This window comes from Globicephala melas, chromosome X (genome assembly GCF_963455315.2).
Source record: "Globicephala melas chromosome X, mGloMel1.2, whole genome shotgun sequence".
Lineage (NCBI taxonomy): Eukaryota > Metazoa > Chordata > Mammalia > Artiodactyla > Delphinidae > Globicephala > Globicephala melas.
Window position 1 is genome coordinate 109,869,117 of NC_083335.1, and position 26,983 is coordinate 109,896,099.

General features: G+C 45.1%; 1 protein-coding gene across 9 annotated transcripts in view; it reads left to right on the plus strand.

The window, feature by feature from the left end:
- The window catches only part of SH3KBP1 (SH3 domain containing kinase binding protein 1), a 345,587-nt gene that overhangs the window by 25,194 nt on the left and 293,410 nt on the right, over positions 1 to 26,983 (plus strand). For 7 of the 9 annotated variants that reach the window (XM_060292550.2, XM_070044699.1, XM_060292553.2 and 4 more), the window contains exon 2: positions 23,287 to 23,444. The exons of 1 other annotated variant lie outside the window; for it this stretch is intronic. In XM_060292550.2, the coding sequence (XP_060148533.1) occupies positions 23,287 to 23,444 (158 nt within the window). Of the gene's footprint in view, positions 1 to 23,285; positions 23,445 to 26,983 lie in introns of those variants that run through there. One more of the 9 variants, XM_060292549.2, reaches the window with a different exon arrangement.

Here is a 26,983-nt window from a genome sequence, read left to right on the forward strand (position 1 = left end):
TCTCTCATGACCTTGACACTTTGGTTGAACGTCCCTCACATTGGATTTTCTCATGATTGGACTGAGGTCATGTATTTTTTTATGGTGGCAAAATATCTATGACATAATGGTTACCATTTCAACCATACACTCCAGTGGCATCAAGTACATCCATGATGTTGTGACACCATCACCATTCTCTATTTCCAGAACTTTTTCATCATCCCAAACACAAACTAATTAAGCAGTTATTCTCCATTACCCCTCCCCCCAGCCCCTGATAACCTCTCTCCTACTTTCTGTCTCTGTGCTTTTGCCTGTTCTAGGTACCTCATATAAGTGGAATCATATAGTATTTGTCCATTTGTCATTGGCTTCTTTCACTTACCTAATGTCCTCAAGGGTCATTCATGTTGTAGCACGTGTCAGAACTTCATTCCTTTGTGTGGAGAGACTACATTTTGCTCATCCATTCATCTGTTCATGGACACTTGCTTCCACCTTTGGGTGTTGTGAATACTGCTGCTATAAACATGGGTGTATAAGTAATTGGTTCACATTTTCAAAAGGAATGTGGATAAACTGAGAAAGATACAGGCTGGAGCTGGCAGGAAAAGTTACTCTTCTGTTCCTCCCATCATGCCCTGTGGGATGAAGGCTTCCACAGAAGAAAGAGAGATTGGGGTGGGGCGGGGCAGTGAGAGGGAGGGGTATTCAGAGATGGATGCCAGAAGGCTGAGGGGCCAGCAGGAGAGAGGGAGCCAGACTGTCCTACTTGCCCAAAGGTGCCGCCACTGGGGGAAGGTCTAGAAGGTTCCAAGCAGGACCACTGGACAGAGTCAAAGGCTGAGGGGAAGGACCGGTGGAGGATGGGTCAGGACCATGATGCGGTGCAGTAGGGGCGGTTCATTCCTTACCACCCGGAGCCAGGCAGGAGGGAACAGGCGTGGGCCGGACTGGAAATTAAGTCCATTTACTATCTCCTCTTGCTCTTTTTCAGATTTTTGTGACCATGTCTCCCAGTAAGAAATGTATTTTACATTGCAACCTGGTGCACACACTCATCCTTAGTTACGATTGAAATACTCATCTCACAGAAAACATTTACTTCTGCTACGTGAAATGTACTCTGATATTTTTGATTCAGTACTGTTCCATTAAAAAAAAAAAAGCCTATTGTGATTGCCCTTGGCTTGAAAACACAGTGCTATATGAAGGCCCACATGTGAAGTTCTTTGTGCCAGTTTGTTTTCCTTTTTCTATGGGTCTGCCACCCCCACCCCATGAACACTGTAAACCATGTAATTGATCATGTTTCCCTTTTTGATTTGGCTCTTAGGAAACTCAAAGCCAAATTGGCTTGACCAAGCGGTAGGTCTCTATACGTTGTCATATATCATACCTACTGATACCTTAACTTTTCCTGGCTCTTCACATTTTAACTGTATTTATTCCGATCATAATTATTCAATATATTTTTGCTTTATTGCATGAATTCTTGGGACCTGCCACAACCTATGTGGAATGTGTTAGGATGTGATGATGGAATACCTAAGAAATCACTGAGAACTTTTGATCTTGAATGAGAAAAGCTTTGGAGTGAAGTCTGCCTCTTTAGAGACTTTTTTTTTTGAAGCGAGGTCTGAACTTTATAATTTTCCTTTAGCTCTGTGACTCTGATTTATTTTTCTGGCCTTTGATTCTTTGTTTCAGATTATCTAGGAAGCATCTTCCCTCCCCCACCCCTTTTTTAAAAGGAATTTATTACAGTTGCAAAGGTAGAATTCGGGAAGTTTGGTATTGGTGTGTAGGAAAGATGTCATTTTATCTTTAAATAGGACTGTTTTAACTTTCACTCACATTTCTTAGAATGCCATTTGTTTCTGTAGACTTTTTAAAAAAATTTATTTATTTATTTTTGGCTGCGTTGGGTCTTCATTGCTGCACATGGGCTTTCTCTAGTTGCGGTGAGCGGGGGCTACTCTTCGTTGTGGTGTGTGGGCTTCTGATTGTGGTGGCTTCCCTTGTTGCAGAGCACGGGTTCTAGGTGCGTGGGCTTCAGTAGTTGTGGCTCGCGGGCTCAGTAGTTGTGGCTCGCGGGCTCTAGAGCACAGGCTCAGTAGTTGTGGCGCACGGGCTTAGTTGCTCCGCAGCATGTGGGATCTTCCTGGACGGGGCTCGAACCCTTGTCCCCTGCATTGGCAGGCGGATTCTTAACCACTGTGCCACTGTGGAAGTCCCTGTAGACTTTTTTTTAAAATAGATTTTTAAGCTCCTCTTGAATGCAATAAAGTATTATGAACATTTCCTTTCCCTTTTTTAAAAAAATGAAGTATAGTTGATTTACAATGTGGTGTTAGTTTCAGGTATACAGCACAGTGATTCAGATATATGTATGTATATATACATATGTGTGTGTGTGTGTGTGTATGTATATATTCATATTCTTTTTCAGATTCTTTTCCCTTATAGGTTATTATAAAATACTGAGTAATTGAGTATAGTTCCCTGTGCTCTACAGTAGGTCCTTGTTTGTGTAGTTTTTTTTTTTTTTAATCCCAGGAATGCCTCTTAATCAAGCACCCTGTGTCTGTAGAGATTCCCCAGCCTCAGCTCTGGTCCTCATCCCCCTTCTTGCTTGGCCGTCTAACTGCTTTCTCTGCCACCTGCAGCCTCTGCCCGTGGGTCCCGCTCCTGCCACAGGTATCTTCCAAGAACCCGTGTGTATGGTTGTATCTCCCCTCTGCTCCCAAACCTCTGGTCCCTTCCCGGGCTTGCGGATCCTGCGGTCTCTTGAGCTTGTATCAAGGCCAGAACCCACCTTGCCCTGTGGGTAGGACTGTCACTTTCACCGTGCTCCACCCCCCGCCCCCACACACACCCCCATGCCCCAGGTCAGAAGGCTTTGGAAGGAGGGTGAAACGAGCAGTCATCGATGCACCTGGACTTCTCAAGAGGCAGTGAAGGCTAGGGAGGAAGAGTTTGGAGTTGAGTCAGTTATTGGATGAACTTTTCACTAAGCTGATGAGCGTTGCCTGTGCTGCTCTGGCCTTCGTTTGAGGTGATAAAAGGAAGTGAGGACTGTATGGGTGTGAAGTCACTCTCGCCAAGAAGCGAAGTCTCGGGCTTTCTGGGACCTGTTTATCGTTTCATTCTGAAAGAGCATAATTATTTTTTAGCTCTGGGATCTACCTTAACATATTCAAAAGCAGGATTTTTTGAGGGGGGCAATGTAGTTGATTGTGTATTTGAAATTCTTCATAAGATGTTTACTTTCTTTTCTCTCTGTTCTCAGTTATTGATTTAGAAGTAAGCTAGAAGCATCTGACAGGAACTGTCACTAACCCACTGTGAAGTTAATTTTATTTTGGTTACACGTAATTATTTCATGTTTGCTTCTGTGGGGAACAGCGGCAATAGATTTCATCTCCTTTCCTCCCCTCCCCGAAAGCTTCCCTTTTACCTGTGCAAATCTTTCTCTCTCCATGTTCCCATGGAATGATGGGGGGAACTCTGAGTGCCGAAGTGGACATCTGCGGAGAGCCTGCTGAAGTCCTGCCTCTGATGTCAAATAACTCGTGGAATGTGCCAGTTTGATAAGTCACTGGTAGAATGAGGGTATTAAGCCATCTGTAGGAACGACTAGAAAAAACAAATCGGACATAAGAGCTGACCGTTAGAAAAAATACTTTATGGCACACAGTTTAAATTAGTACTTAGAAATGAATACTTGTGCCATCAGTGTACACACTTAAATGCCAAATGAGGAGTCCAGTTGTGATATGTGGCCCATCATTCAACATATACTCAAAGGCTATTTCAGAAAATGTGTCTGTTCCTTCTGTGTGTAGCACTATTGCCAGGTAGGGGTAAGTGTAAATGAAAATGTTTAATACCGGCTCCCTTCCTTTATAGGAACTTAAATCTGTTTTGGGGTGGCACGACATACAATTTATGAGATGAATTAAAATAACAGTCTAAGACAGGGGTCGGCAAACTATAACCTACAGGTGAAGTCTGGCCTGCTGATTATTTTTGTAAATAGGGTTTTATTGGAACACAGCCATGCCAGTTCATTTCCGTGTTGTTCAAGGCTGCTTTCTTGCTGTAATGACACAGCTGAGTAGTTGGAACACCATATATGGCCCACAAAGCCTAAAATATTTACTATCTCACTCTTCAAGAGAAAGCTTACCAACCCCCCAGTCTAAGACAGTATTTCAAAAGATGTTCAAGGCAGTGTCTGATAGTTAGAAGTGATTTAGGTAGTTAAAGCTGTAGTTAGTAAGTCTGAGAATATAGTGGTGGGTGTCCCAAGATGGGGCTTGAAGTTGACCTCAAGACATGAAAATGGAGGGCGCTTTGGGATGCGAGGAATAAGAAGCAAGGTTCGTGGGTGAGAATATACACCATGCCCTCTGGAGAAGAGTGGGTGGGGTGACAGGGAGCAGTACTGTCCAGTTGGGGTTGGGCTTGGAGGCTTGTCTGCGTCACACCTGTACCACGTGGTGGTGGCCTTTGAGTTTCCCCAAACGTGTACTTTCTTTCAAAGACAACATTCACTTACACAATAGATACTGATTTCAGACCTGTGATGTGGTTGACCCCAAGGGGATGTTAGCATTCATGGAGGCTTATTTGTTTCATGTAGTGCTACTTCTAGGTGTGTTGGAGAAATAGCTGTCATTTCTAAGAGAGGTTTAACCTTGAGATCCCCCAAAGGCCGCTAACACTAGGAGACTTGTATGGACAGGCGTCTCCCATTCCATGGTGACAATGTTCTGGAGAGTCTTTTGAGACGGGAATTCTGGAAAGGAATGTTGTGTAGATGGAAGAGGTTGGGAGGGGAGAAGGAAGAAGGAGGACACACCCATCCTTGGCTACTTCCTTGTCTCTTGCTTTCCTTTAGAGCTTCAGTACTGTCTGCCATTTTGTCTGGGTCTGTAAAACTCCCTGCACACGTCCTCACAGGGTGTGTGCTTTCAGCCTCTGGATCCCCAGCCCTATGCAGCTGGTGGGTTATCATAACCTTTCCAGCTGCCACCATCTCCCCTACTCCGTGACCACCCCCTCCCAGCCTGTATCCTGCCATCTTGGCAGCTGGTCGGCATCGAGCTCCCCCACTCCCTCTAGATCAGTAACTGGAAGCCACTAAGCTCAACCCTGAATCCTTTCTCTCCTCCCTGGGCAAGCCCCAGGGCGCCCATGCCATGCTTGTCTCTGGCCCTGTCGTGGGCTCTGGAGAGGTGGCAGGGGTGGGGCAAGGGGCTGTTGCCCATTCTGCTGGGTCCTCACAGCCACCCACCAATGCTTCCATTGACCTCTCATCCACTCCTTTGTTTTCTTCTGTAAATTAACACACACACACACACACACACACTATGCAAAAGAAAATTCCATGTGCATTTTGCACTGAGCTTATTCTACAGACTGTTTTCTCAAGCTCCTCAGATTCTCTTCTCATACCTGACTGTCACCAACAGATGACCTTGATTCCTATGTGAGGGAAGGTGTCAGCTTCCTCATGTACCTTCATCTTTATGTCTTTATTATTGCTGTTGGAACACGTATCCCCCTTTATCCTCTTTTATCTAATGTCAGAGAAGGAAATAGCCTTCCTTCTTTTTTCATCCTTCTTTCCTCACTTCTTTCCTGTGTTGGGTCCCTGACTCATATTCATGTTGTCCAGCCCAGTGCCCCTTTCCCCCCAGACTCTCAATAAATACGTACTGGATCAAAGAGCTGTTCTGTCCAGGAAAATGTCGGCTAAGGATTTATGTGGGCAGGCTGGCCTAATCTGGCCTGGTTTCACATTTGGGCATACTACCTGCATTCATGTGTGCCCTTTGGTGTCTTCATGTTATTATCTGTGCAGCCACAGTGTCTGGAGCTTACATCTCAGGAAATCTTCACTGACTGAAGAAATATGAGCAGGAACAGGGGCAAGAGGACAGGCTTTGAATTCAGACTGGCTGTAGCTTGGATATCAGCTCCCTACCCTTGAACAGGTTATCTGATCTCTCTGGGAACCAGATTCTTCATAAATTTGGAACCACAATAGACACGTCATAGAGTGTGTGTCAGTTACTACTGCTGTGTGACAAATTATTCCAAACTCAGCACCTTCAAACAGCCATTTTATTATGCTCATGGATTTTGTGGGTCAAGAATTTGGACAGGACTTCCCTGGTGGCGCAGTGGTTAAGAATCCACCTGCCAGTGCAGGGGGCATGGGTTTGAGTCCTGGTCCGGGAAGATCCCGCATGCCGCGGAGCAACTAAGCCCGTGTGCCACAACTACCGAGCCTGCACTTCTAGAGCCCACGAGCCACAGCTACTGAAGCCCACGTGCCTAGAGCCCGTGTTCCACAACAAGAGAAGCCACCGCAATGAGAAGCCCGCGCACTGCAATGAAGAGTAGCCCCCACTCACTGCAACTAGAGAAAAGCCCACACATAGCAACAAAGACCCAACGCAGCCAAAATTAAAATAAATAAATTAAAAAAAAAAGAATTTGGACAAGGCATGGTGGGGATGGCTTGTCTTAGCTCCACAGCGTCTGAGGCCTCAGCTGGAAAGACTTGAAGACAGGGGGTGACTTGATAGCGGGAAAGCTGGAATCATCTGAAGCCTCTGACACTTCCATGTTGGCCTGGGCTGGGATGATTCAGCAACTCAGTGGTGAATGCCTACGTGTAGACCCTCAGTGTGAGTGGGCTTTCTTACAACATGGCTGTCTTTGGGGTATTCCAGCAAGTGGGTTGGAAATTGCATATTAGCCTTCTTTCACCCAGCCTCAGAAGTCACACAGCATCACTTCCCTGCACTCTCCTGGTCAAAGTGCTCACAAGCCTGCCCAAATTCATAGGCCCAGGGAGCGAGATGAGATTTCCCTTGTTGATGGCTGGAGTCACATCCTAGAAGAGCATGAGGGATGGGAAAGTCTGCTGCAGCCATCTTGGAAAATATAATCTTCCACAGAGTGGTTGTTATAGTTAAATGATGTGATGAGGATAAAGGCAACTGGCACCACGAAATTAAGAATATATTTTCATTCAGCAATTATTTATTATATTCCTACTATATGCCAGGTGTTAGGGCAGCACTGGGTCTGTAGGGGCAAACACAGCAGTTGTGCTCTCTGCCCTCCTGTAGCTTTCACTGAGGTGGCACAGGTGGCAATCCAGTGTGATTAGATCTGTGATAAGGACTTGGGATTCCATTTCTTTCAGGGAGAGGGACTGGTTGAGCGTCTGGATTTGTTTGTTTCATTTGAAGTGAGAATGAAGTGAATTTCCCCCCATGAATGCTGAAGAAGGGTGGTCTGCCCGGCATTAATGATCCTGCTCGCTGCTGTGTTGTTATTGGTACTTCTGCGGACCTGTAGTCTCGTAGCCATGAAAGATGCCTCAGAAATCATCAGGCCCAGGGTCTGCCAGCATCCCCTGACCCTGCCATTCAATGTAGACTTATGTTCCTCCTTCCTAAAAAGGGGTTTAGGACAGTGGTGGAGGTGTGGAGTCACCTGAGGGACCATGTTCAAACTAGATGTGCTCCCCCCCCCCAATTCTGATGTGGCCCAGGCAAGCTGAGAGCAGAGGTGGGGGAGGCTGCACAGGTGATTCTGACCCCTGGGTAAGGAGTTCATGTGGTATAGACCAGCACTTCTCAAATGACACTGTGTGTGTCAGTCCCCTGGGGATCTCGTTACACTGCAGCTTCTGATTCAGTAGGGCTGGGTGACGCCAGGGCCAGCAGGGGCGTGGGTAGTACCAGCAAGGGACAGGCAGAGATGCCTATTGAGGCCTGCCCCCGCCAGACGAGGGCCAGCTCGCAGAGAGAGTGAGTCGTCGAGGGCTAGGCAGGTGACCTACCACATTTCTGCCATGTTTCAGCACATTTCTTAAAGATGAGGACTCTGTCAAAAACCATAATCACGATATCACTTTTACACCTAAACAACCAAAACCACAGCCTTCCTTATACAAAACCAACTCAAGAAACCCAAAATCAGAATGTAAATTGGTATAACCACTATGGAAAACAGTATGGGAGGGGTTCCTCAAAAGATGAAAAATAGAATTATCATATAATCCAGCGATCCTACTGCTGGGTAGGTATCAGAAAGAAATGAAATCATTATCTCAAAGAGATATTTGCACCCCAATGTTCATTGCATCATTATTCACAATAGCCAAGGAAACGACTTACATGTCCATCGATGGATGAATGGGTAAAGAAAATGTGGTACGTATTGGGCTGGCCAAAAGGTTTGTTCAGTTTTTTCCATAACATGGCTCTAGTAGCACTTAGTTGTCTTTAACTTCATTCGAAACAGTTTTTTAGGTTGTATGTGACAGCTGTCATATCAGCGTGCATTTAAAAAAAGACATCAAAATTGGTGACTTTTTGTGTACCCATTTTATTTTATTAAAAAATTTTTTTAAATTTATTTATTTTATTTTTTTAACATCTTTATTAGAGTATAATTGCTCTACAATGGTGTGTTAGTTTCTCCTTTATAACAAAGTGAATCAGTTATACATATACATATGTTTCCATCTCTTCCCTCTTGCGTCGCCCTCCCTCCCACCCTCCCTATCCCACCCCACTAGGTGGTCACCAAGCACCGAGCTGATCTCCCTGCGCTATGTGGCTGCTTCCCACTAGCTAGCTATTTTACATTTGGTAGTGTATATATGTCCATGCCACTCTCTCACTTTGTCATAGCTTACCCTTCCCCCTCCCCATATCCTCAAGTCCATTCTCTAGTAGGTCTGTGTCTTTATTCCCATGTTGCCCCTAGGTTCTTCATGACCATTTTTTTTTCTTAGATTCCATATATATGTGTTAGCATACGGTATTTGTTTTTCTCTTTCTGACTTACTTCACTCTGTAGGACAGACTCTAGGTCCATCCACCTCACTACAAATAACCCAGTTTCGTTTCTTTTTATGGCTGAGTAATATTCCATTATATATATGTGACACATCTTTATCCATTCATCTGTCGATGGACACTTAGGTTGCTTCCATGTCCTATTGGAAATAGTGTTATTTAATACTTACAGCTATTGTAAATAGTGCTGCAATGACCATTGTGGTACATGATTCTTTTTGAATCATGGTTTTCTCAGGGTATATGTCCAGTAGTGGGATTGCTGGGTCATATGGTAGTTCTATTTTTAAGGAACCTCCATACTGTTCTCCATAGTAGCTGTATCAATTTACATTCCCACCAACAGTGTAGGAAGGTTCCCTTTTCTCTACACCCTCTCCAGCATTTATTGTTTGTAGATTTTTTGATGATGGCCATTCTGACTGGTATGAGGTGATACCTCATTGTAGTTTTGATTTGCATTTCTCTGACGATTAGTGATGTTGAGCATTCTTTCACATGTTTGTTGGCAATCTGTATCTTCTTTGGAGAAATGTCTATTTAGATCTGCCCATTTTTGGATTGGGTTTTTTTTTTTTTGATATTGAACTGCATGAGCTGCCTGTATATTTTGGAGATTAATCCTTTGTCAGTTGCTTCATTTGCAAATATTTTCTCCCATTCTGAGGGGTGTCTTTTCGTCTTGTTTATGTTATCCTTTGCTGTGCAAAAGCTTTTAAGTTTCATTAGGTCCCATTTGTTTATTTTTGTTTTTATTTCCATTTCTCTAGGAGGTGGGTCAAAAAGGATCTTGCTGTGATGTATGCCACAGAGTGTTCTGCCTGTGTTTTCCTCTAAGAGTTTTATAGTGTCTGACCTTACATTTAGGTCTTTAATCCATTTTGAGTTTATTTTTGTGTCTGGCATTAGGGAGTGTTCTAATTTCATTCTCTTACATGTAGCTGTCCAGTTTTCCCAGCACCACTTATTGAAGAGACTGTATTCTCCATTGTATATTCTTGCCTCCTTTATCAAAAAATAAGGTGACTAGTACCATACTGTCTTGATTACTGTAGCTTTGTAGTATAGTCTGACGTCAGGGAGCCTGATTCCTTCAGCTCTGTTTTTCTTTCTCAAGATTGCTTTGGCTATTTGGGGTCTTTTGTGTTTCCATACAAATTGTGAAATTTTTGTTCTAGTTCTGTGAAAAATGCCATTGGTAGTTTGATAGGGATTGCATTGAATCTGTAGATTGCTTTGGGTAGTATAGTCATTTTCACAATATTGATTCTTCCAATCCAAGAACATGGTATATCTCTCCATCTGTTTGTATCATCTTTAATTTCTTTCATCAGTGTCTTACAGTTTTCTGTGAACACACTTTTAAAAAAAATTATTATTTTTTTTATTGAAGTATAGTTGATTTACAGTGTTGTAGCAATCTCTGCTGTATAGCAAAGTGACTCAGTTATACACATATATACATTCTTTTTTTAATATTCTTTTCCATTATGGTTTATCAGAAGATATTGAATATAGTTTCCTGTGCTACACAGTAGGACCTTGTTGCTTATCCATGCTAAATGTAATAGTTTGCATCTACCAACCCCAAACTCCCAGTGCATCCCTCTCCCTCCCCCCCTCCCCCTTGGCAACCACAAGTCTTAAAACACACTTTTGATGGTGCTTGTTGCTTATTGTATTAAGTAGTTGAAAGTATATCGTAACAAAGGAATTAGGATTAAGCATTGTACACCCTCCAAAGTAAACAGTTTACATCCCAGGTGCCTCAGGATTTCTCTTACAAAGCATGCCTTGCAGGGAGAGAATCACAGTTTTGGTTACTGGAGGTATATTTTATAATTATTCACAGAGAATAAACTGTAGCACTAAAAAGGAAAAATACTTTTGGGTCATTTGTTTATTTAAAAATATCTGTAGATGCTTAGTGCCCTTAATAACAAATTCAGGTACACACACACACACGCACACGCACACACGCACACACACACACTTTTAATGTCTTGTTGCCTTTATAAACCCCATCTTCCTTTTCAGGTGCATTGCTGTGTATAACATGGTTAGCTGAATCACTTGTGAAACTACTGATTGCACCAGCTCAGGTTACACCAGCATTAAGATTTTTCTCTTCATCTTTTAGGTTCAGTGTAGAACGTTATTCTTCTCCTTGCACATTTAGAGCATTTTAACAATCCAGAAGTGTTTCAGCATGTATTTCTTTTTTTTTTTTCTTTTTTTGTGGTACGCGGGCCTCTCACTGTTATGGCCTCTCCCATTGCGGAGCACAGGCTCCAGACGCGCAGGCTCAGCAGCCATGGCTCACAGACCCAGCCGCTCCACGGCATGTGGGATCTTCCCGGACCGGGGCACGAACCCGTGTCCTCTGCATCGGCAGGCGGACTCTCAACCAGTGCACCACCAGTGAAACCTCAGCATGTATTTCTTAAAGATAAGGACTCTTTTCAAAACCAGAATCACAGTATCATTTTTATACTTACAGCAACTAACAATGTTTCCTTATCATCAAGCAGCCAGTTCAAATGTCCAATTATTACAAATAGTTAAAATATTTCAAAAGGCATTTATTTGAATCTGGATTTGGAAGGTCTGAACTTTCTAATTGGTTGCTCGTCTCTGAGTCTCTTTTAATCTAGGTTCTCCCGTTTCTTTTCTTTTTCCTTTGCAATTTTGTTGTTGTTGTTGAAGAAACTAAGTCGTGTTTGCTTGTGGAGTCTCCTACAGTCTGGATTTGGTTGACTGTACTTTCAGGAGCCATTGAACATCTTCCTGGACCCCTGTCCTCCCTATAAACTGGCAGTAAATCCAGAGGTTGATCTGACTTAGGTTCGGTTCGTTGGCAAGTGCGCGGTATGGGAATGGTGCGTACTTCCCTAATGAGGCTCTCGAAGCCTGGCTGTCTCCCTTTTTGTAATGTTAGCAGCCGTTAGTGACCATTGCCCATGTCCTTGATTACATTAGATGTTGTGAAATGTCGATTGTCTAATTCTCTCATTCGTTCTTCACTTACTGGCCAGAATACTCCTGTAAAGAGAAGTTTCTTCTCATCAACAATTCGGTTTATCCTGAATTCATATGGAAAAAGCAGGATAAACGTTTGGTTCTTTCCCTGAATTTACCACTTTTCAGAACAGGGAGTCGATTCCCTAGCCTTGATTTAAAAAAAAAAAATCACTCTGCAACATAGATTCACATTAACATGTATCAGTTTGAGACATGGAACCTATTTGATGTGTTTCAATCCACTGCAGTTATTCTTACTGATAGTCATATTGTCCCATTTGCGGCAAGTGGGAGCCTTTTCTCATTCAGTTCTGAATCCTTTTGACATGACTCTGTTAGTCTTTGATGGCTTCCTTGCTTTGACAAGATGTTTCTTGTTTTTGACAAGGTGTTTGTATGCCAAAACATTTCAGGCTTGTCACCTTTCCTGCCCAGACCTGGAATCAGCCATTTCTCCAAGGCTACCTGGCTTTTTTTAAAAAATGAAAAATAATATTTAGAGACAATGTAATTATTTCTGAAAAAAATACACATTGATCTACTCAGATCATCCTAGAGGTCTATTGATTTGGGGATGTTGATCCTTTTAGTTTTCTTTATTTTTATTAACCTCATGTTTCAGTTTTGGAAAAGGTTTCCAAAATTTTAAGCCTCAGTCCAGTTTATTTAGGTATTTTTTTCTGTTTGTCCAACTTTAAATTATAACCTTCAAAGGAAAGAAAAATGTTGGGTTTTAACTTTACTTCCATTTTTTGTTAATCTACGATGCATACTTACTAAGTGGTTTTCTGGTATCGTGACAAAGTATAATTTAGTTGATTACGAATGTTCTTGAAGTGGATACTTGACTGAAAACTTTCAATTCAAATTGTTGTCCTACTATTAAACATGCCAATCAAAAAGACTTGGAAACTGTTGGTGGTTATAGTGTGGAAAGATTCACAATTACTGTATAACATCATGTATGAAACCATGAAATGTGCCAGCCCAAATAACCTACACATTATGGTGTTGCAAATGCTCTAGGTGTTATCTCCCACTTGGCTGTTGGGGAGTTCAAAGTAGTTATGCTTCTGACAGTTTGGAAGTCTAGACTGCTTTGAAGAGCTGCTGTTTTGCTGTTATGTTCTGCTCTCAGCCCTGTGCCTTTGTCTCCGATCCCATCTTCTTGGATTCTCAGCTTCTTGTCAAAATACCCTGGTAAATTTCTCCCCACCCAACAACAAACATTTCTTGAGTGAGTGATGGGGCCAGTCAGCTCAGCACCTGAAGGAGGAAGATATGTTGGGCAGTGCGACTTTTCTTTTAGGAGACCCACTGCTTCAGCTTTACACTTCCCTTCAGGGGCTCACAGTTTAGCAGGATTATTATACCTGGGGTATAAACGAAGCCTGAAGAGGGGCACTAACTCGGCAGCAAAGGTTCGCTGTGGTTTCCTGTCACCTCTCTGTCTACTTTCTCCCTTACCAGACAGTACATTTCTTGTTAACAGAAGGCCAGGCGGTGACTCAGCCCTCGCCCCCAACCCGCGTCCCCCACCCCCGGGCAGACTGACCATGTTTTTCTCTGGAATCCTCTTCACTTCCCTCCTTTTGACCTTGTTCTCCACTCTTCTAAACATTCTTGCCTCTTAAAGCTGATTCAGCTTAGCTACACTGAAATCAACGGAAAGGCTTTTGCCTTTTTTCTTTCACACGTGTCCAACTCTGAAGCCGGTTTCCCATCCGCCCCCATCATGTATTCTTTTACAGTTCTTACAAAGGATCTTGCACTATAGGGCTCTATAAATTAATATAAATTAATTTTTAATAAAGAAGTTCAAGCAAACCTTTTAGATACCTTATCCATAATCGTGTTTCAACAATCCATGTAGTGTCTGTTGAATAAAATTGGTTCCTGAAAAGAGGGGGTGTTGGGGGAAAAGCAGTATTTTCTGTTTTTTTTTGGGGGGGGCTACATTGGGTCTTTGTTGCTGCGCACGGGCTTTCTCTAGTTGCGGCGCATGGGTTTCTCATTGTCGTGGCTTCTCTTGTTGCGGAGCACGGGCTCTAGGTGCGCGGGCTTCAGTAGTTGCGGTACAGGGGCCCTAGAGTGCTCCGGCTTCAGTAGTTGTGGCATGTGGTCTCAATAGTTGTGGCACGTGGGCTCTAGGGCCCCTGGCTTCAGTAGTTGTAGCGCACGGGCTCAGTAGTTGTGGCACTTGGGCTCAGTAGTTGTGGCTCGCAGGCTCTAGAGCACAGGCTCAGTAGTTGTGGCGCACGGGCTTAGTTGCTCTGCAGCGTGTGGGATCTTCCCGGACCAGGGATTGAACCTGTGTCCCCTGCATTGGCAGGCAGATTCTTAACCACTGCGCCACCAGGGAAGTCCCAAAAGCAATACTTTCTGAGTATTTTATTTTACATAATCTCTAATTAAATTAATACATAGTACAAGCAGACATTTGACTGTTTCGTCTTCTCTTTTAAAGTTTGGTTGGCCCCAAATCTTTTGGATCTTCTCACTGGGGAAAATAGGGGATCACTCTGGAATCAGGCACCTATCTTTGGATACCCTTTGAGTCTGAGAACCAGGCTATCATTATAAAGTCAGGGGAAAAAAATAGCATCTCTACTTATCCTCAAGCCATTTTATTACTTAAAACTGTTAAATATTTATAGAAAGCAACATTCATGTGCTTTCTCTCTTTTGCTTAAAAAAAGGTTCTGTTTTCTTTAAGTGGCTAAACCATTTTGATTTAACTGACTTTTTACAAAATTGGTTTTCTAAGAGGCAGTTTATTTTCCCCTCCATGACTGTTATGCAGAGTCCTTCTTTGTACAGGGTTATCTAACTCTAATCAATTGTCTTTAGTCTTCACTTTTTTTTTTTTTTTTTTTTTTTTTTGCGGTACGCGGGCTTCTCACTGTTGTGGCCTCTCCCGTTGCGGAGCACAGGCTCCGGACGCGCAGGCTCAGCAGCCATGGCTCACGGGCCCAGCCGCTCCGTGGCATGTGGAATCTTCCCGGACCGGGGCACGAACCCGTGTCCCCTGCATCGGCAGGCAGACTCTCAACCACTGCGCCACCAGGGAAGACCTTCACTTTTGTTTTTTAACCTGCACAACCGTCTGCACGCTTTCTCTGTTTCCTTTTTCATTTGAAGAGTCTTTTTCTGGCTAACTTATCCTCATCCAGTCTGTCTAATGCATGCTCTTAAGAGAGCTGTGCATGAGGTGTGCAAGGGTTAATTTTAGTCGGGAAGTGTTTAATAACTCATTGTTCTTAGCTCCTTGGGTGAGGCCCTGGTGAGTGTAGGCTTCCTAGAGCAGGCTGTGAGGGACTTAACCCCCGGCTTTGTGAAACGCTTCCCCATTGAGGGAGCGGGGCGGCCCGGCCCGGCCCAGCCCTGGCCCTGCATCCCGTTCTCAGCTTTCATCCAGTGCCCTTCTGCTGTCAGGGGCAGTGGTCCGGTCATGGCAGAGGTGGGGATGGAGTTGAGGCTGATCCCAGTAGCACTCAATAGGCTTGGCCCAGTGTGCCATACTTGTTCTGTGGCTGTCTGGTCATCCCGATCTTGGACCTTGTCTAGCCTTCCAGCCAAACAACTAGGCTCCCAGTGGCAACTGCATTTCATTGTGCTGAGTGATAAGCTCTGTTTTGGGGGGGTCACACTTTCTCCGGACATGTACTCAGTCACCAACATTTACCGAGCACCTACTTTGTGCCAGGCGAGGGATGGGGACACTCAGATATGCCCTTTAAGGGCTCCCATTCCAGGGGGCAGACAGGGAGGACGGGCACAGGGAAACCGTCACAGCACAGCATGATAAGGGCCGGTGAGACTAGTGGCTGTCGTTCGTGGAGCAGCTTCTGTGTACAGGAGGTTACAGGCATCGTCCCTTCTCCTTGCAGCTACCCAGTGGATAGATCATCTCCCAATTTTAAGCACAAAGGAAGTGAACTCAAGCAAGGTATCCAGGTTCATGTCACACAGCTAGTGAATGTCTCAGCTGGAATTCAGTCCCGGGCCTCCCAGGCTCCAAAGCCTGTGCTCTTTCTCTTCTATCTCACATCCTCTGTAAAGACACTTAGAGATGACAAGAGGGGGGGAGATGGGCTGGGAGGCCTGGGTTCCTTGGGCTGTTCTAGAAAGCAGTGTGACAGGAGTGGCCTTAGTGCTGGCTGTGGCAGCCGGTGGTGGGCCTTCGTTTGTCTCTCACAGCTGGGTTTCTCCTTTCTCGTCTTGATTTCTCTCTTTCCCACTTCCCTGCTGATGCCCAGTTCTGGGAGCTGCTCCTGGCCCGCTATAGACAACGGTTTGCTGCCTCCTACCCAGGGAGAGAGTTCAGGCCCAGTGGCTCTTTGTTCACTGAGGTCTGCGTTCTGAGCCTGGCTTCCTCGGGGGAGCTAACACTCAGTTTTTAAGTTTCAGGCCTTAGGAATGACCCCTTGTTGGCCTGGTGCCCCTTAGTGGTGTGTTTGTGAAGACACCAAAGGAAAACATGGCTGGTGTCAAGGTCAGCTTTGTTGGACTTGAAAGCCCTGCAGCGCCTGTGGTCCTCACCTGGGAAGTTCAGGTCCCCAAACCCTTAGCCCTGACACTACCGAGAAAGCATGAGGTGGTGAGAACTGGGCTTCGTGCAGACTCGTGTTGGGAAGAGTCTGGTTTTTTAAAAAGTCGATGCTTGGACTTCCCTGGTGGTCCAGTGGTTAGGATGCCGTGCTTCCACTGCAGGGGGAATGGGTTCGATCCCTGGTCGGGGAACTAAGATCCCACATGCTGCCAGCAAGGCCAAAAAATTAAAAAAAAAAAAAAGTTGATGCTTGAGTGTATCCATTAGGGTTCTCTGGCCGTAAGCAACAGAAACCAACTCCCCTTTAACTAAAATAGGGAAGAGGATTTACTGGAAGGCTACGGGCTGGTTTACAGGGTGGAAGGAAAAGCTGGAGGATCAGGTCTGGGAAAGATGGCACCCAGGCAGCCCCGGGGATCACTGCCTCATCTGGGGGCCCTGCTGGGGGATTTGCCACAGCCGGTTCCAGTCTTTGTCACAGCTGCTGCTGTGCGACATAGTTGAGTCCTGTGCTGGTAGAGGGCAGGGCATGTTGATGGACAGTCCCATCAGACTGTATCTCATCAGGGAGGGGAAAGTCCCCCAAACGGCTTCCCCTCCCCGAGTGGGGAATGGTTTCTCCCTGGGACACAGACGCAGGCAGCCACCTCGATGCATGAATCTTTACAATCATAAATTCCAAAATATGCATTACACAAACTCTGTATTTTTAAAAGCTATATTGAGGTATAAAATTCTGCCCGTTTTAAGTGTACAGTTCAATGATTTTAATAAATTTATAGCATTGTGAAACTCTCACCAGAATTTAATTTTAGAACGTTTCAGTCGCCCCCCAAAGACATCTCGTAGCCATTTGCAGTCAGGCCCCGTTCCCACGCCAGCCCTAGGCAACCACTCATCTGTTTTCTGTTTCTGTAGATTTGAACATAGGTTCCTGACTGGTGTAATTTTTTCCGGGTATCCTGCAAACTATGCTATGGGTGAAAGAAAGGACAAAAGGCCAACGGTGTGGAAGTCTGGACCTCATGGTGTCAGTTTTCCTTCCTTTTTGCTTTAGATTTTCCCTTCTCTCACCTGGACTGTAAGATGGGAGAGCTTAGTCCTAGTCTTGATGCTGCCATTATTTAGCTCTGTGAGCCTCAGTCATGGAACCTTCCAGGCCTCAGTTCCTCATCTGTATAGTTAAGAAAAGGGTTTGACAAGATGATAACTCATGTGCTTTCTATCTCTAATGACCAGCAGTTGTGATCTTTTTTGGTGAAATCTTTCTTGGTGAAAACTTACATGTATCCGTATAGCTGATTCACTTTTTGCTGTACAGCAGAAAATAACACCACATTGTTAAGCAACTATACTCCAATTTAAAAAAAAATCTACCCCGAAAGAAAAAAAGAAAAATTACTTCTTGATTGTATCTGCTCTCTTCAATCAGAGGGCTGGAATAAAACTTGATGCTGGCCAAGGGAGGTGGAATCCTGAAAAAGAGAAGGGCTTTTCCCAGCAAGAGCTCATAGTCTGATTGGAATGAGCCGCAGTGAACGCTCACGCTCACGCATTGTGGTGAGCTCCCGGGAGAGATCAAGTTCAGTGCACAGAGGTGGGGAGGGGCCGGTCACAGAGACAGAGCGGGGCCTCTGAAACGCCACCGCCACTGTGAGAAGTTTGCCCCCGTGAGAAGCTGCTTGGCAGCTGGCTTAGCCAACCACGGTTAAAACCACCCATTTCATCTTTGTGGGGAGGAGACATCCCAGCAGGTTTGAAGGCGGAGATGGGGAGGTTGAAGCATTTTGCATTTCGAGGCAGATCTCTTATCTCCTCTGGCTCTGCCTCTATCTCTCTGTGCCCTCGGGTTAACTGTAGCTTTGGCTTTTGCAGCCATGGTAGCTGGAGCCCACTTGTGGAGGCAGGCAGCTGGAGGGTGGTATTTTCTGACAGGGAGACTTCCTTAAGTTTTGTAATTTATGGTGTCTTTAAATATGGGATTTTGTTTACTGTTGGCCTAATTACACCTCTGTTATATTTTATTTAGCTTAATGTTTTAATTTTGTGCTCATGCCCAGAGGTAGTTTCCCAAAGGGTACTGTTAAAAAAATTGTAGGTCGGGTTTTATCCTTGCTGCAGCTACCTGCAGCTTCCTGAAGGCAAGGAGATGGGTTTTGGGGCCACACACTTTCTCATGGGCCCTTGTGAATATTTTGACTGTGTTGGTGCCGTGTGAGGTCTAGAGCTCCTGTCTGCCAAGTATTCTCCTCAAGCATCTCTGTAAAATAGAAACGTAATACGGGCCGCAGAAGTGATTTTGAATGTTTTAGTAGCCACATTCAGAAAGGGAGAAGAAACAAGTGAAATTAATTTGAATAATGCTTGAAATGAAATTGAGGAATTTCACCCAGCGTATCTAAAATAGGATCATTTCAACATACAATCAATCTAAAAATTAATGAGATATTTTACATTCTTTTCTTTCCCTCATAAGTCTTTGCAACTTGCTGTGTATTTTACAGTATGTCTCAATTTGGACGAGCCAGACTTCAAGTATTCAACAGCCACGTGTGGCAGGTGACACTTTAGTGGACAGCAAAGTTCTAAACCTTTCAAAGGCTTACAAGGGACACAGGAAGAGCCCTTAGAAGGGGTAGGAGAGACATAGTCTCATGTTTTGTGAGCTCTTAATAAAGCCATACATAGGTTTCCTTCTCTTAGAGAAACCTGATATGTAAAAATTCTTCTTGACAGGAAAGGTAAAGCAGGAAGTGATTATTCATGTTACAAAAGAATTAACTGCAGGATCCTTTAAATAGCAAGCTCCCTTAGTGCACTGAAGATCTGACTCAATTTGCAAAAATGTGATTGACACTTGGCATTTTAGTAGCATCTTTGTTGGGCAGAGAGAACTATCTGCCATTATAAAATGCAAATGCAAGCTGAACCGTCAGCTTCTCAAGGCTTTGTTGAGTACCTACTGTATGTCAGGGATGCTCGTAGGGCATCCCTGACAGAACTAAGGGAGATCTGTACCCAGAAGCCATTTAGAGGGTCACTGGGAGGGCGAGACACACATGCAGCCACCACAGTGTGGAATTGCCTCGATACCAGGGCCCAGGGAGGCTTGGGGGCTGGATGAGCCAGGAAGGAGCTAGGCTGCGTGCATGTGATGAAGTATCCAGGAGTTTAAAGGAAGGGTAGATCAGGAAAGACCAGCTCAGTAGTATATTGGGAAGACTCGAAAACTATGCAGTTATGCTTTATATATCCCTGAGTCCCCAGTCCCTAATCCCCAGCCTTACTTCTAGCAGCCATCAGTTAAGCTGTGTTCTTGGACTCCTCATAAGAGGGAGACGGAAGCAAACCCAGGATGTGCTTCTCTCCAGTTTTCAACAACAGGCAGCAGCTGTTTATTTCTTAGGACCTATCTTCTTGAAGCAGATTCCTTTGCCCTCGTCCAGCTTTACCTTGATAGAGCCCACGTGTAGAATGCAGAAAATGAGACTTGCTGTTGAGGAAAGGAGAAGCAAGGTTGTGTGCTGGAAGTGGATGGGGTTCTGAGTTCCCCAAAGTACACAGGGTTTAAGTTCAGTGCCGAGATGGACCCTTGACCAGATTCCTCCCCCGGCTCCTTCAGGCAGGCCCCATGTGCTGCTTCCCCCCAACTCCACTTAGGGCGATTTTCTGTCCCCATCAGAAAAGCTATGAGCTTTCATCTCTAAGTACTAAGATAGGAGCAGCCTTGGGGAGCCTAGGTCAGTATTCCAAGCCTTTTCTTGTTAAAAAAATAATAATACCTGTTATTTAAAAAAATGACTATCTCCATACATATATTTATTTATAGATCATGTAATATATTGCTGTACTAGTTGATTAAGAAAACCCAAAAGAAGCTTCTAAATATTTATTATTAGGTTTAATGTACTTACGGAAAACATAAGATTGACTATTATGTGGTTTTAGACATTGGTGAAAAATGGACATTTGTCTTCATGGCTCGGGTACATAGTTTTGAATATCTTGCTAAACCCAATAGTTCCATATTATAATTAGATAACTTAAACACCTATATCAAGGGTGGGAGAAAACCCATATTACAAATTATCTTGATAACTCAGAGTGTTTTGTGCTGATTGGCTTGTCCTCATGTTCACCCCCCAACATGGCTGACAAAGAGTTCCCACCCAGGGGCTGAAGTGGCAGCTCCACCATTTTCTTGTTGACTTGGTCGTGTGTTGAGTATTATCTACAACCCCTACTTTCTTTACCCAAATCTTCTCAAGTCTCTCATCCATTTAGTGAGGGTGATTTTAGTTAAAAGGGGTAATAGTCATAAAGAGGCTCTACCAAGAGGCCTCCCAGAACTGCAGGGTGCCCCATGGAGCTGAAAGCTGGCCCTGGCAGCCGCCCTTGTCTAGGGGCACAGCTGTCCCTCAGGCTGCTCTGTGCCCTCCGAGCACCCCTGACTGCCTGACCTAGAGGCTGGATGAAGGAGCTGGTGTCATTCTGCAACTGGAGCGTTAGAGAAGTTGAATGTTTCTCTTTTTAAAATGAAAACAAAATGAATAGATGTTTTCTTTTTCATCTTGTTCACTAATTCCTGAAGTGAGTGCATCCCAGTTTGGAGGGCACTGGCTCAGAAAATAAGCTTAACTGCTTTGCTAAGCTTCAGGTTCTTTAATTGGGAAGGTGGGCATCATAATACTGTGAGGATTAAGTGAGATAATGCAGGAAAAGTGTCTGGCACATAAACAGTGGTTACTGTAATCTCCATTCCGATAGCAAAGCTTCAATAGATCCATGTCTAGGTAATTTGAAGAAAGCTGCTTTTTAATCGACCTGGTTCTGATTGTTATGATGACTCATTTTACCTGCTGGGGTGAGAATATGATACAAGAAAATTGGAGTGTTTCTGCCTTTGTACTTGTCAGGAACCAGGAGAAATCTGAAAAGGTTGCCTTGTTTATGCTCTTATGCTTCTCCTTTCTGTTGATAAGTGATGAAAATGGTTCACAACTCAACTTCAGCCTGGGCAGATTTCTGACAGCAGAGTCAGCCAGCTAATTTTGGAATGCAAAACTAATCTCGGAAAGCAAATTCTGCTTTGAGTTGCTTATGAACTGTCTGGGTTAGCTGACATTATAAGTGGACAAGGTGAGCACACCAGTCTGGGTGGGCGGGGTCGTTTGATCTGGAAACACTTTGAGAGTGTATCCCTAATGGATATGCAAAGTGCATTTGACAAGGAGCCCCTCACCTACCAACCTTCTTCCTGGAAAACCTACCCCAATATATTGAATTTGTAAAAGTCACTTGTGCTTTCTTTGTCTCCTGTTGGAGAAATCTTTTTTTATATATACATTTATTTATTTTTTATGTTTGGCTGTGTTGGGTCTTCGTTGCTGCATGCGGGCTTTCTCTGGTTGCGGCGAGCCGGGGCTACTCTTCATTGCGGTGCGTGGGCTTCTCATTGTGGCGGCTTCTCTTGTTGCGGAGCGCGGGCTCTAGGCACGCAGGCTTCAGTAGTTGCAGCACGTGGGCTCAGTAGTTGTGGTATGCGAGCTCTAGAGTGCAGACCCAGTAGTTGTGGCGCACGGGCTTAGTTGCTCCGTGGCATGTGGGATCTTCCCAGACCAGGGCTCAAACCCGTGTCGCCTGCATTGGCAGGCAGATTCTTAACCACTGTGCCACCAAAGCCCCATTGGAGAAATCTTTGCCGAACCCAAGATCACTAAGATTTTCTCATATGCTTTCTTACAAAAATGTTGCAGTTTTAGCTCTTACATTCAGGCGTATGATCCATTTTGAGTTCATTTTTGCATATGTGTTCTTTATAGAGCTCACTTATCTTTTCCACTTCCATTCTTTTACTGTAATTTCTAAGTTGCTAATTCGCTGCTTGGGGTTACACCTAATTTTCACTACCCTTGTATTTATTCATTCTCCCTTTGTCTATCCGTCCGTCTGTCCATCCATTCATTCATTCATATTAAGCTGCAAATACAAAAGGAAAAGGACAGGAGATTGACTGAGGTGGGCATGAGGCGAGGCCCAAAGACACATGAGTTGTTTAATCCATGTATAGATAAACTAACCAGCCTCTGGATTGGTTGGCTCTGCTAATTTGCATCGGTACCAGAAGACCCGTCTGCCTCATCTGTTGCCTCCACCTATTACCAAGTATACAAAATCACCGTGGATTGGGAGAACAGTTTAAAATGGTATTGCTGCCTAAGAAGCCATCTGTTGTGAAGGCAGTTGTGCCCGCAGATGTGAGCGGTCTGAGTTGTTGGTTGGGCTGGCGGGGCCCTCTGTTATCGGCTGTGTTCACACGAGTTGTTGCTGAGAGGCGGGCATTATCTCTGTAGGGTGGGAATGATCATCACCCACATTTTGCACAACGGAGGCCCAGAGAGGTTAGCATCACGTAGTCTTGGTGAAGGAGAGGGCATCTGAGAGCCGAACCTGCACCTGTAGTTATCTGCCACCTCTGCACTTGGGGAAATGTTGCTGGACTCCGTCTGGGGGCGGGGTGGTGCACAAGTGTTGTTGGCCTTCTGTCATTGTGTGGTTTCCCCTCTGAAGCCCCTGCTGGCCCTGAGACCTGTAGGCCACTCTGCCTGTGCCTGACCGCAGACCAGCACTTTGTGGTTTCTGTGCTACAGGCCTCAGGTTAACCGAAGTCGGGCAACCGTGTGTGGCCCTGTTATTTTAAGTATTGGTAGAGGGGAAGCCCCTTGAATATGACTTTCCTGGCCTTCCAGGGCTGCTGGGCTTTGGACTTCTCCAACATCTGATCTAAAGTGCTGTTTTGTTTTGTTCTTGTTTTTGTTTGGTCCCTGTTCCTTCCAGTGGAGGCCATAGTGGAGTTTGACTACCAGGCCCAGCACGACGATGAGCTGACGATCACCGTGGGTGAGATCATCACCAACATCAGGAAGGAGGATGGAGGCTGGTGGGAGGGACAGATCAATGGCAGGAGAGGTTTGTTCCCTGACAACTTTGTAAGAGTGAGTACAAAGCGAAACCCTTTTCCTGTCTCCTGTGTGGGTTCTACTGCCCAAAGCTGTGGCGGCACTTGAGGAGGAATTTCATGGGACTCTTTGGAGCTTGACCTCTTGTATGCTGTCAAGAGGAGCACGTATAGCTTTGCCCTTCATATCGGGGGATACTTGTTTTGAAATCACTTTCTTAAGGCCCGGAATGTTCTCTTTCCAAACTGTGTATCACTTAGAAAATGCTGGAAAAATGTCAAGCTTGTCAAATTGTTTTATTTGTGGACTTTTTTTATGCTTTGATAGTTTCAAAGACTCTTGCCCTTTACCATTCCATTCAAAATGGAGGTGAAACTCAGTTTTGACCACTTAAATCAAGTAGCAGTCAAACTAAATGCAGAATTCCAATTATGCCATGTTTCTAGCTTTGTATCATATTGCTTTCTTGATAGGAGCAGTATTATTTTCTTTTTCCCCTTCATGGCCATGAAGCATTGAGTAAAAGCTGTTTTTTCAGTAAGGTTTTGAAAATTATGCTCTTTGCAGAAGGGTTAATTACAAAAAATGTAACTCAGTCGTGTTAAGAAATTTCATACCACACAGTTGTAAATAATAGTGGGAATTAGGTTAAAAAAAGGGGGGGGGGCGGGAAATCACCTGCAGGCTGATCCCAGAGGGAAATACCAAGTGGGTCTAAAAAGTCCCTGGACTGTATCCTTCCTGCCCAGCGCTGGGCCAGATGGGCCTGTTCTTGGTGGGGAGAGCTGTGTGCAGGAATCCCCGGGGCCCCTGCTGTAGTTCCGGTGGCACCAGACCATGCCTGAGACCTGGGGCCATAGGGGGCAGGTGGTGTAGGGGACGCTGGGCCCAGAGAAGCAGGTGCCCCCCTTAAAGAGCCGTGTGGGCTACGTGGGAGGGTTTTATGGAAGGGGGTTGTTGAGGAAGAACAGTGATATGCTCCAGGCTTCACCCCCTGGGCCCTCTACCGGTACCCCGCCCCCAGTCTAGAACAAATAGAAAGCCAGTTTCATCTTTCTTCAGGATCTTGCCTCAGAGGATCCTGCTAACTTTTCCCTTGTCCTTTCTTCTTGGTGTGCAGAAAGCTGGGGAGAGTTTTGTGGGTTACATGCTGATAAACCTTGCTTTCTGTGAACAGTCGTGGGAGGATAGACATTTTTTCTTGGACTACAGTTGAACCTGGCAGCCCTCTCTCTCCCATTTTAAGAGGAGGAAAGTCTCACATCTGGGTCCCCTTGGGTTGAGTCTACTGATGTGTAAATGAGGGTGAATCCTTTTGCCCTTCCAAACAAAATCCCCAATTTGGGGACAAGGACCATCCTTGAAGTTCAGCCAAATTCTGGGTTGGAAGGGGGACTTTTCTGGATAAAAGAGGCAAAGCTTTCAGTGAAGATGAAGGAGGAAGGAGTGAGAGGGGAGGACCGTGGGAAGGAGAAGGGACTCCAACTCCAGTTTAGAAGGTGGGCCCCGCTTTGGAAGCCTTTAATGTGTCCTGTTGGCTTATTCCAAACCACAAATCCACAGCCTCTGAAACCTCGAGGTTGGCCTTTGCTCAGGGCCGGGGCACCATAAGCGTTTGTGGAGGCCAGGGCAGGGAGGGCAACGCGGGAAGAGCCCCGGGAGCACCGGGGAACAGGAGCTCGTCACTGTGACCAGGGCGGGGTGATGTGCTTCACCGCCAGGACCTCTATCCAGCCCGCTCCATTCGCTCGGCCTTGGGCTGGGCCAGCGTGGGCCACGGCAGCGGATCCTGCCCCACGGTGGCCCACGCGCTTTGTCTCAAGGGGAGGCTGGTGGGAGATGGCGGGAGGGAGGGAGGCCAGCAAGGTCAGGGGTTATCCCGCCGTCTCCCCGCTCTAGGCTTGCCTGGGTCTGGCTGTGTCCCTCTGCCAGATGGTGGCTGCTCCCATCAAGTCCCTTTCTTCTATACGTTCCTTTCCCCTCATCCCGGCAGGCCTGGGGCTCCCTTGTCTCTAGCCCTCAGCTGCCTCCACGGAGCGTCTCTCTACCTCACCTACTTTGTAAAAGCCTCTTTATTAATCCCACCTCAGATTACCTAACTCGAGTGTGCCATCTGGGTTTCTCCCCCTCCCGAGCCCGACTGCCTCATCAGGCTAGTCTGAGGATTAGAGGAGACAGTGCGTGGAAATCACTTAGCATGTGGCCGGCCACCTTCCGAGTGTGCCGCTGTCCCTGTGGTGAAGGAAGGGACCCTCTCCCCTGGCCTGGAAGCCCCTGCCCTTGCCTAACACTTGTCTCACCTCGGCTAGAGCACCTCCAGGGCGGGGAAGTCTCATGCTTGGGAGGTGCTTGTTCCACCTGGGCCAGAAAGGATGTGGCAGGACCGGCTGGGGCTGTACCACTTGTGGCTGTTAGACTTGGCAGAAAAAGAAACTTCTCTTCTTTCGGATGGCTGAGTCTATCTTCAAGTCTTCACCCACTGGGAATGTTTTAGGCCTATTATTGAAAATCCAGTAGGTGGAGGCCGTAGGGTTTAACAATAAAGAACACTGCCATAGAGAGTTCTAGAAGCTGAAAATACATCTTTAGGTACTAATAATCATATTGGCATAAGTTCACAGTTTTGGAAGTGGGTTTACACATGCCTTATTTGGCTTAAGAATCATCTGTCCCCAGACTGAATTGGGTAATCTTGTGGCATCCCGTTGTTTATTTGTGTACCTTTATGCCAGTGTTACCGCTGTCAGAGAGCTTACCTTAAGCATTTTCTTGATTCATTTATCGGATCCTTAAACAGTGTCCCAAATGAACCTGATCCCCTAAAGTTTGGGGATTCAGTACCCAACCGCAACTCTGTATTGTCTCAATTTCTCAAAGGAAAAATACCAGGCAGTCCGGCCATCCCATCGTTAAGAAGATGCCTGGGCTTTGCCAGCTCTGGGGCTGAAATTTGTTGGCACCCGTAAATGTACCTAACCAGGCCCCGTGGCTTTTTGGGTTTGTTCCTCTTTTTCTTTTATTTAGTTAGTTATTATTTAATTTATTTACTGTACATGTAGAAGAAGAATCTTTTAAAATCCCTCTTCCCTTTCTTCTCTATACCTCTCTCTCATCCACTTCTTTTAGAATACATTTTTCTTTATCCCTCCTCCTTTAAAAAATTTATTCATTTTCAGGTGCGATTTACATAGAGTAAAATGTTGAAGTCATAATTGTATGGCTTGATAATTTTTTTAATGTAAGTGCGTGCCTCTGTAAGCATCATCCAGATCAATTTTATTTCTATCCCTCTAGAAAGTTCCATCATGCCTTTTCCCAGTCATTCCCCCTCTCATAGGTAATCTGTCATCATAGGTTAGTTTTGCCTGTACTGGAGCTTCATGTAAATGGAATCATACAATATGTGCTCTTTTATATATGGCTACTTTTGCACAACAGAATGTTGTTGTGTATAGCAGTACTTTGTTCTTGCTGTATAGTATCCCATTTTATGAATAAACTGTAATTTGTTTATCTACTCTCCTGTGGAAGGACACTTGGGTTGTTTCCAGTTTGGGTATTTTATGGAGACAGGC